Here is a 17,065-nt window from a genome sequence, read left to right as displayed (position 1 = left end):
AATAAAATAAATAACCTTCTTAAATTTTAATATCAATGTTTGTTTTTTTTAATAAATCAGATTCAAGTTGTCCGCGTAGTAAGTGCACACATATTTACAAATTGATTAACATGTTTTAAAAATACTCCACATCATATCTTATCTATATGTAACGTTTAAACTAACAACTAAGTGGGAGGAAGGACTTATTAACTCAATCCATCCAACTATAGTGTTTCAAAATTAAAAGACTAATTTCAAATTCTAAAAACATTTGAGGATGTTTAATGAAATTAAGTATTGAACAGGGCATAGTTTTGAAGTTGAAAGATTCTCTCACAAATCCAAATAATTTTTACCATGTTCGGTAATTTAAAACTTTAGAACACCTAAGATCAAGTTTGACTCGAGTCACGCCTAAAATAAAGTATATAAGAGGTTAAAAAATATATTTTTTTCGTAAATATAAAATTTATTATTTTTATTTTTATTTTTAAAGTTAAAATTAAAATTTAGTTAATTACAAAATAATTTTAAAATTGTAAAGAATAGGGGGATTATAACCTCCGTATCAGAATGAAATAAAAAGAAGTAAAGAAATTCCAAAACGAGTGTGGGTCAGGAACTTTTTTTTGCCTTCCCTCTTTTTCTGGGCACTTACAGCAGTGCCGACTAACCACGTGGTACTTAAGATTAGAGAATCAAACACTCAAACTCCAAACCTAATGACCCGCCTTTGGTGCCCTCCTTCCTCCTCTTCCTATCCCGTCCCTTTCACTGTTTTAAAAAATTATAATTAATTAACCATACAGAGTTTGAGCTACCGAACCAATCAACCACCAAGTGTCCTTTCCTTTCTTCTTTCATTCATTCTTTCTTTCAAACACTACCTTTTTTTTTTCTTAAAGGCTTTTAAGTTAATTAAACCATTCTTTTTCTACCCACCAATGCCTTCTCACACCCATTCCCAATTCATTTCCGTGTGCCCACTACTCACTGCTCCACCGTTTCCTAATCCCCAATTCCATTCCTAGGGTTCACTTTTTTTTTTAAATTTTAATTTTTTTGTTGACGTTAAAGAAATATGTTTATATAAACAGGGAAGAGCTCTTCCTGGAATATATTATATGGTTTATAATTTATGATTTTGTTGTTTAATGGAAAGTTGTGAACAAGTAGAATCCACCACGGCGGTGTGTAAGCCTTGTTTACAAGACGACGCCCGCGGCGGTGGCGGTGATGATGTCAGTAATAATATTAAATGTTCGAATCGTGATTCTCTACAAGGAGTGGAGTTCATGAGCATCGATCAATGCCAGAAGAATACGGATATGGACGATTCGAAGCTTGTCGGAAACGGTAACGTGGCGGTTCGAGGAGATGGTGGTGCTACGGTTGAGATTGGAGCGGGAGATGGAGTTCAAGTTGTGGAGATGATGAGAGCGGGGAAACGGAGGCGGGGAAGGCCGCCGAGGAATCAGGCAAGAATCGTGTCGTCATCGGCGCCATCACCTCAAAGGAACAAGGAGGACGAAGAAGACGTTTGCTTTATATGCTTCGATGGCGGAAGTCTCGTACTTTGTGATCGCCGGTGAGTTTAGAAATTTCTCTTCTATCAGAAGCTAATTCTAGTAGGACTTGGACCAAATAATATTTAAATAATTACAAAACATTATAACTATTCCTTTTTTCAAAAACATGGGAGTAAAATGGATTCCAAAACCAATTGAAAATGTACGAAGTGATTTCGATTTTTTGGGGGCAAAGTTGTCCAAAGTCGACAGACGCTTAACACGTCCCTTTATTGTCTTTATCAGTGTTCTGTTTTTCAACTCTCGTGAAAGTTTGAGTACATTGATGGTGCGAAAGAGATCAAATAAATATTAGCTGCCGTCTTTTTAGACAGTTTCAGTGATTAAGGTTGTCATCAAAATCAGGAGATAAAACATCCCAAATCAACACCAACGTGTTAAAGTTAAGGGAAAATCTAATTATTTAATTTAAAAATTTAGAATATGTGGTATTATATTCAATTAAAAAATTGGAATTATTTTGATAGTTTTTCTTTAGTAAATTATTTTTTAAACTGAAACAAGTCAAAAAGAATTTTCTACAAATTTTTAATTTTTCCAAACTTTGATTCTAATAATATATTTGTTCCAAAATCAAATGTCAAGACCTGTCCTTTTTGTTTGGTTGATAAAAAATGTTGAAAAAAAGAAAGGTTTAGTTAGTTGGCTGACGAGGATTTATTCACCTTTTGCTCAATTTATCTGAGCCTTTTTATTTTGTCAATTCTCAAACTGGAGTTTGGTTCATAAAATGCAATCCATGGTCGTCTATTCTTCGGTTTGGCCTACGTTTTTTTTTTCTTGGTTAATTATATGGGATTTTATGCATCAGGGGCTGTCCTAAGGCTTACCATCCACCCTGTATCAAAAGGGATGAGGCATTCTTTAAATCTAAGGCAAAATGGAACTGCGGTACGTTTTAGTCAGTGTTATCTAGATTCATGCTCTTCTTTATTTGCGTCAGTCGGTGTTAATTAACTATTTTGTTTAACCTTCTCGATTAGTTATTGTGCTAATATTTATATATATATATATTAGTAAATTATTAGTAAGTTTCAATGGTTAAGTTGGTGTTTCATTAATTTTCTGATGTTCTATTTGTTGTATATTTCAGGGTGGCATATATGTAGCAGTTGTCAGAAAGCTTCACATTATATGTGCTATACTTGTACATATTCCTTGTGCAAGAATTGCACCAAAGGCGCTGATTACGTGAATGTAAGAGGAAATAAAGGATTTTGTGGAACGTGCATGAGAACCGTAATGCTGATTGAAAACAGCGCATTAGGAAATAAGGAAATGGTAATGATTTAACTATGACTTATACAATTGATTCCTGTGAATGTCTGAGCTTGGTATGCTTATATTATCGAAGAGTAGAGAGCTTTTGGTCTACCTTAAAGGCCTTTTATTTATATTGTGCAGGTTCAAGTGGATTTTGATGACCAAGCTAGTTGGGAGTATCTCTTCAAGGTTTATTGGATTTTATTGAAAGAAAAATTGTCTTTAAATTTAGATGAGCTTACCAAAGCTAAAAATCCCTGGAAGGAAATTGCTATACCGGGTCCTAAGGGAGAATCATCAGGTGAACTTAATAACAGTATTAATGTTAATGTTGGTAATGGAGAAAAAGCTTTTAGAGACCTAGGAGCAAGTTCTTCCAAGAGAAGGAAAACAATGAAACAACAGAACTTTTCTAACAAAGTTAGATCTCTAGATATGAACGGGATGCCATTGCCTGAAGGCATAAATTGGGCAACAAAGGAGCTTCTTGAATTTGTGGCACACATGAAAAATGGTGATACATCTATGGTTTCTCGTTTTGATGTTCAGGCACTTTTGCTTGAGTACATAACAAGAAGCAATCTTCGTGATCCTTGCCACAGTTCTTACATTGTCTGTGATTCGAGGCTTATAAAATTGTTTCGAAAAGCAAGGGTTGGCCACTTTGAAATGTTAAAGCTTCTTGATTCTCATTTCCTCAGCAAAGATCATTCAAGGCTCATTGGTAGAGGAGGAGCCACCAAAGCTTTTGCTACCCAATTGGCTGTTGATGGGAATAGTGATGGTCAACCCGTAATTACCAATGATAAGAGTTGTAAAACTAGTAAAAAGGTTGATGGTCAACCCATCAATGTTAATAAGAACGGTGATGGTCCACTGAAGGGAGTTGATGTTGTGAGTGATATAGGAAGCAGGGAAACTAGCATACCACCTTATTCTACAGGAATGGAGCTATCTGTAAATAATATTGAGACAGATAAAATATGGCACTATAAAGACCCGCTTGGGAAAACTCAAGGGCCATTTTCTATGGCAATGTTAGGTAAATGGAGCATGAGTGGTGTTTCCCCTTCTGATCTGAGAATATGGCGAACAAGTGAAAAGCAGGCGGACTCCATTCTCTTAACTGATGCTTTTGATATTCAGTACAGCCAAGGGAAACAGTTGTTTCATAACAGCTGCGTACCAATTAAGGGTGTCATTGCCTCTGATGATGGATGTCAGGACAGGGATAGTGATGCTAGGGAGAACAAGGATCTGAATGTAAATCAGATGGAAAACAAACAGGTTGAGGAGAGTTCGAAGTCAACGCAGAGCGATACAAGTGGTGATTGTTTTGGTAAAAATGAACATGTGAAGAGCAAAGAATTTGGCTCTCAATCTTCACCTTGTAGTGCCTCTGTAGATATTGTCAATTCAAATGCAGAACAAATGGGAAGTCCTTTACCACATCAGGAATCTGTGAAGGGTGATAATTACTTCCCTGGTCAGCCCCAAGTAAGTAGTTCACTTCCCTCATCAACAGTATGTCAGAAACCACATGAAACCCGGTCTTGTGAAGTAGGCGACGGTCATGGGGTTGAAAGATGGGACTGTGGTTCAGTTGACATGAATGAAGATTTGAACAAGACTTATGAAGGACAAATCATTGCTGAAAATGTGAAGCAAGAAGATAATGACAGAAAATCAGGTAAATCTTGTAGGCAAAGTGGGACATCTTCATCTTTAAACGATGCTTCAAATGGATGGGATTTGAATTCTGGTCTGATTTCTCTGGAAAAAGCATTTGAAGTATCGGAGCAGAATCATGATATTGATTTCTCAACTCTTCCTACCTCAACATCAAATTTGAACAATGAAGACTCAAAACGTCATGCTACTGAATTCAAACAGTCTCCTCCTTCGAATGTGCCTCATCAAGATTCAGGTCCTAGTTGGAGTACAGCTTCTAGTCTAGTCGGTATTGGATCACAACTTCCTGAAGTAGCTGGTGAATGGGGTGGGTATTCCTCCACTCTAGTGAAACCTTCTGCAGAGGAATGGTTTTCGGGTCTTGTGTCCGAGTCTTCTTTGAAACCAACTGACTTAGAAAGTAATCATTCGGCTATACCAACTTCAGGAAATGGCCAAATGACACATTCTTCTTCCACAGATCCTGCGAATAATGCATCTGGTTGGGATGCAATTGTTGCCGGACCCCATGAGTATCCTTTGGGTGATGAATCTGTTTCTGATCTCTTGGCTGAAGTTGAAGCGATGGAGTCACTTAATGGCTTGCCGTCACCTACTTCAATTTTGTGTTCTGATGGTGAGTTGGCACAAGGTTCTGAACATAATTGTTTTAGCCCTGTAGGAGGACTGAGCCCTGTACATGATCCAGGAAAAAGCAATACTTTGAGCCCCAGAAATAATCTACAAAGGTCTTCTCAGTCAGCTGTGACCAATGAGCAGTTTGGGGTGTCTCAGTCTGAGGTTCTTGATGTTCATAAGAGTTCTGGTGGGCATTCTTCCACAAGTCCTGAAATAGATTCTACTTTATATTCTACTTGGAGAGCAGGGCCTGAAACTACGGGCACCAATTTGAGAACAGTTCAAGGAAATGCGAATTTTAATTGGGGAGGTTCAGGTCAAGGAAATACGAATTTTAGTAGGGGAACAGCTGAGGTAACATTCCAGGAAAATGGAAGCATCAATGCAAGCACTTCTGCAGGGAATCCGCCCTATTGGGGAAGCCAACAGAGGTATACTGGTCCAAGGGACCAGGGTTTTGAGGGAAGAGATTCAAGTTTTGGTAGGGACAGGTACTCTTCGAATAGGCAGTCGTCCTATGATGGTCCAAATGGAGTTGGTTCTTCGAGACCTCTGCCCAAAGGGAAACGGGTTTGTAAATTTTACGAAAGTGGGTATTGCAAGAAGGGAGCATCATGCAGTTACTGGCACCCTTGATTAGTCATTTAACTTGTAAGCTGTGACAGTAGGTACCATTCAAGCTAGGCCTGAGAATACCGTATCATTTCAGTTCCCAGGATATAATGGCACCTTCCATTGTAGGTTGCCTCATTGTCAAGGCCTAGCCTAACTCTTTCACTGAAATAGGTAGTTGATTTGCTACACAGGGTTGGTTGGTAGTGGTAAAGTGCTATATATAGTATTTTACTTACTATGAAGCATCAATTTTTGTTAGAATTATTTACAGAAGTCGTATGAACTCGGATGCATTTGGAGTACTGGATTATATGATTGTTGCTTAAGGTCCAAGTAAACGCTTTTATTGATTCTAATTCTAATCATTCTATGATTATGGCAACATCTGCAGCATTTAGTAAGTGATACTGCTTGGCACTGCTTCTGCCTAGTTGATTAATTTATGTCAGCCTTTATATTTGACAAGGATCACATGGCAATACCATAGGAGAGTTGTTGGTTAATTATTATATATGCATTTTTATTAATTCGGTTAAAATGTTACCTAATCCATTCTCTTTATATACGAAACAAAGATATTGCTATCAACAGAAATATGACAAAATCTTGGTTATCCATACATTTAACCTCTTTTTGTCTGTATATTATGCTATTCATACGTCATTTTCTGTTTGAAATTAGGCCTCAGGGTTGAAACTCATTCTTTTGGTCATTCGATTTTTCCCTCTTTCACTCGCATTTACTGTCAAGCCAGGAGAATCCTCCATTCAATCACCCACATGATCAAGATATTCCCCATTTTCAATGACTTAACATCACCACCATATATTCAATAAAAAGAAAAAACCCACCACCACCTCCTCAGTGTGTCCACCCCATATTCGAGATATTTTTTAAAGATAAAAACAGCTCGCAATATTTAAAAAAAAAATCCAAATATTAAGGTTTAGAATCAAGAGTTTAAGGATTTATCCCAAAATTACATGTGAACTTTGATTCAATATGTAATTTGATACATAAATTTTGATTTGGTGTAATCCTGTACATGATTCAAATGTATAAATGAAACTTTAATTTTGATTCATGCACATTTGAAGAAATAAATATAATTATTTGTGTATAATACATAAATGGATCAAATCAAAATTTTATGTATAAAATTGTACAAATTACACATTAGGCCAAAATTCATGTATAAATTTGAGATTTATTACTTTATAATTTGTTATAAATCTTGATTCTGTATTAATTTTTGCATTGGAGTTAACAAATTAATGGAGGACCAACTTGTGAAATTAGGTTAAGGAGAGAATATTAGTTGGCGAAATCTCAAATAAATGAAGCCATCTACCAAAGCCCGAAAGGCTGACAGCATAGACACTGAATATGGAAAGAGAGACAGCTATGAGTAAGATTTATAACGAGTCTCTTTGCTGTCTATTTTCGGTAATTTAAGACTCAAATTTACTATGAATTTATAGAAAGTAAAGCAAGGGTTCATGGGCGATGCACGTCGTTTTTGGCCAAACGTAAGAATAATGTCAGCAATATGAAATATGAATGATACATAAAATGGGAGCCAATTTTCCAATCACCAAGATGCTTTGTATTATACGACGTGGGATGGTCTACATACATTGCCTCCCACTACATGCGTCAGATTTAAAAAAATTTAAAATTAAAATTAAATTCGATTTAATTAGTGAACTTATAAAAATATCAAATAAATTTATACATTTCAGTAATTATATCTTTAAAATTTGCTCCGTCGTGTTGGACATTTCAATTGTAGTAACAATAAATTTAGAAAAAAAAGATGTTTTAAGAAAACAACATACTCCGTTTTATAAAAAAAAAAAAACATTTTGACTTTTTTTTGTTTGTTTCTTAGAAAAATATTCAAGTGTGCCACACCTTCAATAATAATGTCTACGTATTCATAGAAAAAAAAAACATGTGCTTTATTTGTTATTTGGTAACAAAGTAAAGGACAAACTGAGTCCCAAGTGTATCGCTTTCAAGCTAATGCAAAGCTTCCTGTACCGGACCTGGAAAAACCTGAAGTTCCGGTTGACAACCCGAAGCCAATTTAGCAACAATATCTGCCACCTTATTTGCTTGCCGAGAAATATGGAGCACTGTAACGAAGAATATAGAACTCCCTTCTTTAAATTTTTATAATTTTTAATAATTTATTTATTAAATTCAACAAACAACAGATTATATGCAAGATTCAATATGGATTGCTTACTAGGGTTTTTGAGAAAGTGTGGAAATATATTTTCAAAAAATGCGGTGAAAAATGAAAATAATCCTTTACCTAACCGCCTTTATAATCACAGAGAAGAGTTGAAAGAGAAGCAAGAAATATACACTATACTACATTCACGAAAGTATTTTAAAATTTTATTATATTTCATACAATTAAACCCTATAAGAAGATAAGGTATGTGAAGTGAGTGCATTTCTTTAATGCATCCATTCAAATCATATATATGTTTTTTTTCTTCACAATCTTTATTAATGTTCCAATATTTAAAAAAAAAAAAAAGAGAGAGAGAGTTTTTTTCCCTTTTATCTCTTTCCCTTTTTTTCCAGTTATTGTTCTTGAAATCTTGCCTTTTTTTTCCCCAAAAGTATAGAAAAAGAAAAAAAGAAAAGAAAAGAACCCAAAATCCCACTTTCAAAGTCACCTTTGTCACTTTCTTCATCTTCATCCCCTGTTTTATTTTGTCCATTAATTGAGTGGACAAATCAAGCGTTTCTTTGGCACAGCATAGAGTCGAGTCGCCCGAGGTGCAGTGAGTCCAAACACATCACTCATGTCGAGTTCACTCGGTTTCATCCCATCAGGCAATTCCCACGTGAAACAGTGAAGCAAATGAGCCACAGCCAAATCAAGCGAGTATAACCCGAGTTGCATACCCGGACACGACCTCCTACCCGACCCGAACGGAATGAACTCGAAGTTGCTTCCTTTGAAGTCCGGGACACCTTCTTTCAGGAATCTCGATGGCTTGAAACTCTCTGCATCTTCCCATGAACCCTTGTCTCTGCCAATGGCCCACGCGTTGATCATCACGCGCGACTTCGCCGGAATTTGATACCCCGCCACCACAGCTTCCTCCGCGGTTTCGTGGAGCAGCAGCGGAATTGGCGGGTGGAGCCTGAGGGTTTCTTTGAGAGTACACTTCAGGTACGTTAGTTTCTCGATATCGGATTCTTCCACACGGCGGTCGAGACCCACCACCTCCGCCAACTCCTGCTGTACTCTCTTCAAATCCTCCGGGCTCTTCATCAGTTCCGTCAAGGCCCACTCAATCGCCGACGCCACCGTCTCCGTCCCGCCGAACATCACATCCTTTAAAAACCATTTTCTCACGGATGAGTATACATGCATGTAATCAAATTTAAAAAAACAGAGGCGTTATTATTATAATAATAAAACAGTAATAAAAGTTTTTTAACCATTCTACCACGTTTACGTGAAACAAGGAAGACAAAATAATACATTGAGCGAATTTTTTAAATTTTCGCAAACGATTAAACAATTATAAGCTAAGATCTGTAGCGGATTCTTTTAAATTTTAAATCCAATTTACATAAATATATATATATATATATTATTTCAAAGAGTAGCACATAATGCTAACTGGCCCTTGTATGTTCTATTGCACGTGTTCTCAAGATATTTCATTTCCTGAAAATGGCTAGGTCTAAAGATGATCAGAAACGGATTTCGGTATCAATATAAATAACGCAATAATAGTTTTATAAGAAAATAAAATGAAATATTGCAGGTATATGAAATTAAAGTAGTAGGTATTACGTGAGAAGAAAGGGAAGGGAACACAAATACCATGATAATAGCTTTGATGTTATCTTTTGTGAGGTTGATGGAATTTTGTAGATCCTCGGGTTCGTTTACTTTAGCTTCTTCACTGTAAAAAGCAAGTAAATCGTCGACCATATCGGTGTCACCTTCAGGAGAGCCATTGTCGATGTTTGTCTTCCTCTTCTGGATGTGGTCGTCGATGATGGTATTGATGAACTTGTCTAATGCACCACGAGCGTTCTTCAACCTTGCGGTGAGCCCTTGAGGATCGAACCATGTCATACACGGGATAAAATCAGCTATATTGAAAGCACCAAAAAGCTTGGAAAATTCTTGTAAGATCTTGATGAACTCCTCTTGCCCGTGTTTGTTACTGGAACCGAAAGCCGCCCTGTAAGTGATGTTCATGGTAAGGTTGAAGATCAACTCGCCCATGTTTATAGACTTTCCGGTGTTGGCCGCAACAGCTTTAACGATGGATTCAACTTCATCCCTCACTGACTCCCATGATTCAGCTCTTTTCCTACTGAAAACCTTCATTACACAAATCTTTCGCATCTGCCTCCAAAAGGGTCCGTAATTAGCAAAAGCCATATCAGCTCTATCGTACGTTAGATAGCTGATGGCGATGTTGGCTGGCCGGTTAGAAAAAATGTTATCTTGGACCTGAAGCACTTGGCGAGCCATTTCAGGGTTTGAAATAGTAACCATATGCAGGTACCCCATCTTCATATGGAATATGCCACCGTATTTATGAGCTAGCTTGGCCAGTCCACGGTGAGTTAACTGGTCCATCATCATCATGTTGCCGATGAGAGGCAAGCCTTTGGGGCCTGGAGGGAATGGTCTTCGACGAAGCCGAGATATGAGGCCTAAGAGCAATAAGAAAGGGATGATGAAAAGAAGGGCCATAGGCAATGGATCCATGCTTTGTATCATAGCAACTATATCCATGGCTTGTTTTTTCACTTACAAAAACTGCAACTCTTTGAATGTTGCTACCTTTTTGTCACATATCATGGGGTCTTTTATACAGGTTTCTGGATACCCTGTAGGAATAAAATAATGCTCATCTGGATTATACTACTTATTTATCCACATAATATTACATGTGTTAATAGACTCTTTTCTTTTAACATGATACCTAAAATTTCGTAATCAATGTATTAAACGATTAATTCTTCTAGGTTTTCTTCTATTTTATTTTTCATGTAAAACACTTTTGTTATTTCCTTGTTGAAAGTAAGTTTTAGTTAATGTAAATTAACATTTACTTTCCAGACTTAGAAATTTCTAATAACGACACTATTTCTCATATAATAGCAAACATAAGAAGGCTAGTAAGTTTGGAATTCAATTTATTAAATCGTAATCTAACTTACCTTCCACATGTCAATTCAATTTCTCATTGCTTCAATTTTTGGTTCATGTTTTTACTCAATTTGTGATGTGCCAATTTAATCTTTTATCATATTATATCATTATTAGATGGGATTTGAAATGTTTTTGGGACCGAATTAAATTACATGTTTTACGATAATAAAAATATAATTTATATATTAATAATTTTAAAGAGCTAAATCAAATTTTTATCATTTTAAGGAGGCCAAACCACAATTTTAGCATTATTAATTTAAAATTTTATAAATTATAAATGACCTGATCTCCATGCGCCGTATAATAGGAATATCACATGAAAAATAATTAAAATACAGTATGCAATACATATATAATACTTATTGCTATGATACAAAGTGTAAATCCACCTTTATTTTCGTGCCCATAGTTTGGCTTGGCAAATAATAATAAAGATATATATTGAGAATGGTTCAACAGAAAACAGCAAAACCAACATTTCTACAAATAACATGAATTATTTAAATAAAATAAATTTTATGAGATTATTAGTGTTTATAAATGGTAGCTTTTAAAAAATTGCAGAAATGATTGGTTATGGCGTCGAAGGAGAAAAAAGATGTCCTATAATGTAATTTTATTTTAGAAATGATTGATGATCGAATGAAAGGGACTGCTTAACTTCCTTGGTTTAAAACAGTTTCATTTGAATATATATATCTTCAAGACTCCTTTAATTTATTTGTCAATTGGTAACAGTTTGGAGCTTTATTTTTGTTGCATACTAAGCAAAGGAATATGTAATTTTCATTTAATTAAATCCAAAAAGAAAAACCAATATTATCTATTTTCTTTTCTCTTGGTTGGTCTATAGAAGAAATAATGAATCTGACAAGGAATCTCAAACAATAGTATCTAAAACTAAGATAAAAGAAATAACATTAATGAAGCTTACTTAAGTTTATGAAAACTTGGTGTATGCATGTCAATCTCTAAATTTTATTATGTATTGTTGTCATAAATGAGTTTTAATTCGTTCGATTGGTTTATTTTAATCTAGGTTGTTCAAATTTGAGACTTATCATGCATAAAATTGGGTGCGTTTGAACACAGATGGATCCGTCAAGATTGAGGACTTTTCAACATCTGGAGGCTTGGTTCGAGACTACAACGGTGAATAGATTTTCGGTTTCTGCAAATATCTAGGTAGTTGTAGTGTGTTGGAGGCTGAATTATGGGGCATTCTGGATGGGTTAAATTTGTCATTTGACCGGGGTTTTGGGTGCATCTTAATTCAAACGGATCATAGACATGAAGCTGTTGATGCCATTCAGAAAGCACTTACGGGAGGTCCTAAGTCAACTCTGATTAGGAGAATACATAAGCTTTTATCAAAAGTTCTTCATTGGAGTTTTCAACATATCTCTCGAGAAGAGAACAAGATCACAGATAGCTTGATGAAGACAGTTAGTGATAAGAGAATAAGATTGCGCCTTTGTAGCACCCACTCTTGAGTGCCTAGTTTACACTTACAAATCAAAAATCAAGGCGCAATATGTTGAGTGAGGGTTCAATTGAAGAACAGTGAGGTGTTGAATTTCATTGTTAATGAAAGAAACGTGATAGATTTGATGGCAGACCTTACTCGTAATTAAGCAATTAATAATATCCCTATCTTCTTGCCTTAGACATTGGAACCCTTTGAATGTTTCATCTCACCAATTTTATTTTATTTTTCAATATAATAATTATCTTTTTCACATGATAAACGAAATAAATTTGTAATTAAGAAAAAATTTTATTTTTATAATTCACTCAAAATAATTATACTTAAAATCTAAGATAATGGGGAAGAGATTGCGTGTTTTAAGCATCACTTAAACGTCATTGTTTTGCCATTTCCTTTTCTGCCCATGATTTTCACACTGTACACACAGTTTTCTTTTCTGGGAATCAATAAGCACTTTGTTTTAAATCTTTTTTAATTGGTTTTATGGGATGAACAAGTCAAATTGAAGGTCATTTTCGAAGGGCAATAAGCATGATTTACAGAAAAAAAGAAAAAAAAAACTACAATCAGGAAAGCAGCATCATTATCTTGTAGACAAATTACATTATTTTCACTTATCATTTACCTCACTTAACCCTGAAAACTGAAAAAACATGGGGTACCACCAGGGACTGGAACATGAATAGAATGCTTCCACCTTTCCCCAAGCTGCCCTATCAGGTAACAGTAAGCAGGTTCAAGTGTAACTGTGGTCCACCTGCCATATAATTGAAACAATCGAAAGTAGAGATTAATCAATTTTTTGGCAGTCAAAATCCCTCAACTACTAACCTTTCACTTCATATGAGAATCTTCTTTGGAATTCTAGAATTTTTTTATAAAATACTTGTTACATTAAATTCAAAAAATTCCGCATGCAATGTATGTAATAAGTTTCTTTCTTTTATCTAAAATGAAACCAATTCATCCAAAGTTGAGTATACAGTCAATTTTCTTTATAATGGTCACACGACCAATTTCTTATCTTTTATTTTTACGCTTTATAATTGTTTTTATTTATAACAACAATAATCATAAAGTATAACCGTCTCTTACCCTAAATTTAAAATATTAAAATTTTATATAAAATAAATTAATCATGTTCTATTAAATAAAAATAACATTTAATAAATTAAATTACATTTGTAAAATTTATTAAAATACAACTTAAATATCACAAATTAATAATATTATTATGTTATAATTTTAATTTAACAATTTAAAAAATCAAGTATAATATAAGGTGTTATAAATATCTAGAATACTTTTACAATATATAACAATCATCTTTTTACAACATCTAAAATTTTGACAAATAAGTGATAGAAATTATAATTTATGAATAATGCATGTTGCTTGGTTAGTTTCATTTTTATCTTACACTACAGTATATAATCTCACCGACACCATTATTTTTATATTAATCATAGATAAATCAACCATCCATAAAAAAAAAACTTTGAAATCCTCAAATTTTCACCTACTTCCTTGGTTGTTCATGGATGTCGCAAATTCTATGCCAGAGATTAAATAAGGAAGAAAGTTGAAATCGTACGTAAAAAAACAATAATAACACTCCCCACCCAAGATCAAATGGCTATAATAGGGAACAGTGTTGTGTACCTTTTTTTTTCTTTATGCTCATTAATTAGTTTTGGCTTGCAGACGTAAAATGGAAAAGGATATATACCTGTTACATGTTAATATAAATATTTCTTCTCAAATTTCTTTTATTTTATTTTTTAAACATTAATTTTAGTTTTTAATAAAAAGCAGAAATACATGAGTTTTATAGTCAAAACTTGGGTTTTACATGGAAAATCATTTATATCTTTTAATTTCTCCCCTTTAGAATTATTTTAGATTTTTTTCACAAGAAAAATGTATTTTATATTTATAATTACTTTTAGTTTTTCCGTAATAAAAAAAACTCAAGGTTTTATAAGAAATTACCGAGATTTTTAGGGAAAACTTGTGTTTTACACACAAAAAATTATTTTATCTTTTCAATTTCTCTCTTTCCTCTTCTAGAATTAACTTTAGTTTTTTCCAGTAAAAAAAAGGAAAAACTTGAGTTTTATAAAGAATTGAGTTTTCATCTCTGAAAAAAAGAGAGTTAATTTTAGAAAAGCAAATGAGTGACCAATATGAAAATTTATGAAAGTTTATTGACTAAAATGAAAACATTTTGCAATGGAAGTGCCTAAAATGCATTTTTTTTCAATGCCCAAAATAAAAACCGATGAAAGTTGAGTGTTCAAATTTGTAATTTACATTTTTTAGGAAAGCAAGCTTCTAATTTCTTCAATTACAAAGAAACGAATAAATCTTTTTTTCTCCAAGTAAAGGTTGAGAAAAAAATGGGGAAACTGGAAAATTATTTCGTATCGCAGTGCTTGATTTAATTTCTGGTTCAAAAAATAAAAACTTCTATTATTCAAATCAAACAAATTTAATTTTTATTTAACTTATAGTTTTCTATTCTAATTTAAAGTTATTTTTATATAAATTAGTAAAAAAACTAAAAGGTGTATAAAAATATTTTATAAAATCAATAAATCAGATCATTCCCAAATAATGGATTTTGTTTCAATTACTTTTAATATTCACAACTCTTTGTTCCCTAAATTAACCCAAATTGTACCATTGTCACTCACCCATAGCAAATATTGTGGATATATAATTAAAAAGTAGATAAAAAAGATAGTGCTAACATTAATATATATATATGGGATGGAAAGAATTCGCTTACAATTAAAATAAATTTACATAATTTCATAATTTTATAAAAATAATTTATTTATCATTTTAACTTTAAATTAATTATTTTAATACATATATCAAATAAATTTATTTCTCACCATGTGTACAAATAACAATGAATTTTAGAAATTTTGAAAGAAAGATTTGTCGTGAAATGTCAAACTCAATTGATGTCCACGTGAATTTTTCAACTCCCCTTTGCTTTGCTAAATAAGGTCAGAAACTGGAAACTCGAATTTCTTTTAGCGTTGAAAACAATGACTACTAATTAAAGTAAGGAAAATGATTGGCTTATTAAACATCAAAACTGGAGAATTCAATGTCTGAATTTGAAAAGTCGAAAGCAATGAAAATGTCCAAATTCAGACCTAGAAGCCAAACAATTTTATGAACAAATTTAGAGCTATGTTGTAGTTAGTTTTCGGGTTTTTTACTAAAATAATCCAAAAGAAATAAAAATATACCAAAATATACCTTAAAAAAACTATTTATCAAAATATACCAAAAAAAAAGAAGGGCTGAAGGTGTTGCCAATGAGAATGGCGGCATATGACTAAAATGTAACTGTCTGCAGTTTCAAGGACCTGACATGTAAATTTATCATTTTGAATTTTGAAAGTAAGGGTCTGTTTGATTGACGGAATTGATTTTCCGGAAAATCATTTCTAACTTTTCCAGCGTTTGATTGGCGGAAAACATTTTCCATTTGGAAAATGAACTCCAAAACAAGGGAAAATGGGTTACATTTTAGGAAAATGTCTTACCCTTTCAATTTCGTAAGACATTTTTCGTGCTCTCCTCTCTATCGCCTCATTCATTCCTTCCTTCATTTCCGGTGAAAAGCTTACATTTATCGATTTTCCAAGAACTTGTTTTTTAATTATTCAATACTTGTTTTTTAACACAATTACAAATAATTTATTTGATATTAGTTTTTTCAATTTATAACGATTAATATTGTAGCTTACTAATTGAGTATTATTATAAATAAATCATTGCAATATATGTAAAAATAATTTAAAATATAAAATTTATTAATATATATTAATATATGTAAAACAAATTTTTCAAAAATATTTTCAAAAAATCATCAGCAGAAAATATTTTACAGATTCAATCAAACACGAAAATATTTTCCAATAAATCATTTTACAGAAAAGTAAAATATTTTCGAAATCATTTCTGAAAATATTTTCTTGGCAATCAAACAGACCCTAAATTCTTTGAGTGTGTGTCAGTAGAGGCTGAAACTTGGCTAATTCCCTTCTAAGCCCTCATTATTTATTATTTTCTTTTTATTCTCCTTCAACTCACTTTTTTATTTAATAAACAAGCCCTCAACCAATTCACTTTCAAAATTCAAAATGGTAATTTTGCATATCAGGTCCTTGAAACTGCAGACAGTTACATTTTAGTCCTATGCCGCCATTCTCATTAGCACCACCTTCAGCCCTCTTTTTTTTTTTTTTGTATATTTTGGTAAATATTTTTTTTGGTATATTTTGATAAATAATTTTTTCGGGTATATTTTGGTATATTTTTATTTCTTTTGGATTATTTTAGTAAAAACCCTTAGTTTTCCTTGATTTATACTTTTATGGAAATAATATTTCATTCAGGTTAATGGAGATTTTAGACCCATAAATAGAATTAAGGGTTCACAAATGTTCTATAAAAATATAATAATTTTTAAGATTACGCTACTTCTATTCAATTAAAAATAGTTTAAAATTTTACTTTTACAAAATAAATTATATTATTATAAAAAATTTATTTCAACTTTTTAAATCAATAAAATCTCAA

General features: G+C 33.1%; 2 protein-coding genes across 2 annotated transcripts; one reads left to right on the top strand and one right to left on the bottom strand.

Moving 5' to 3' along the window:
- The first annotated feature begins 738 nt into the window (after window positions 1–738).
- LOC105802181 (zinc finger CCCH domain-containing protein 44) lies at window positions 739–6,141 on the top strand. The gene is made up of 4 exons (XM_012633669.2): window positions 739–1,570; window positions 2,383–2,462; window positions 2,665–2,852; window positions 2,976–6,141. Exons 1-4 carry the CDS (start codon window positions 1,137–1,139, stop codon window positions 5,778–5,780), a joined length of 3,507 nt encoding a protein of 1,168 aa, XP_012489123.1. The 5' UTR covers window positions 739–1,136; the 3' UTR covers window positions 5,781–6,141.
- A 2,002-nt stretch (window positions 6,142–8,143) lies between these two features.
- LOC105802182 (cytochrome P450 84A1) lies at window positions 8,144–10,610 on the bottom strand. The gene is made up of 2 exons (XM_012633670.2): window positions 9,619–10,610; window positions 8,144–9,120 (listed from the first exon to the last, which is right to left on the bottom strand). The coding sequence occupies exons 1-2, from the start codon at window positions 10,546–10,548 to the stop codon at window positions 8,497–8,499; spliced, it is 1,554 nt and encodes a 517-aa protein (XP_012489124.1). The 5' UTR covers window positions 10,549–10,610; the 3' UTR covers window positions 8,144–8,496.
- Window positions 10,611–17,065: the final 6,455 nt, after the last annotated feature.

This window comes from Gossypium raimondii, chromosome 11, assembly GCF_025698545.1.
Source record: "Gossypium raimondii isolate GPD5lz chromosome 11, ASM2569854v1, whole genome shotgun sequence".
NCBI lineage: Eukaryota > Viridiplantae > Streptophyta > Magnoliopsida > Malvales > Malvaceae > Gossypium > Gossypium raimondii.
This window is presented reverse-complemented; position numbering and strand designations above follow the sequence as displayed.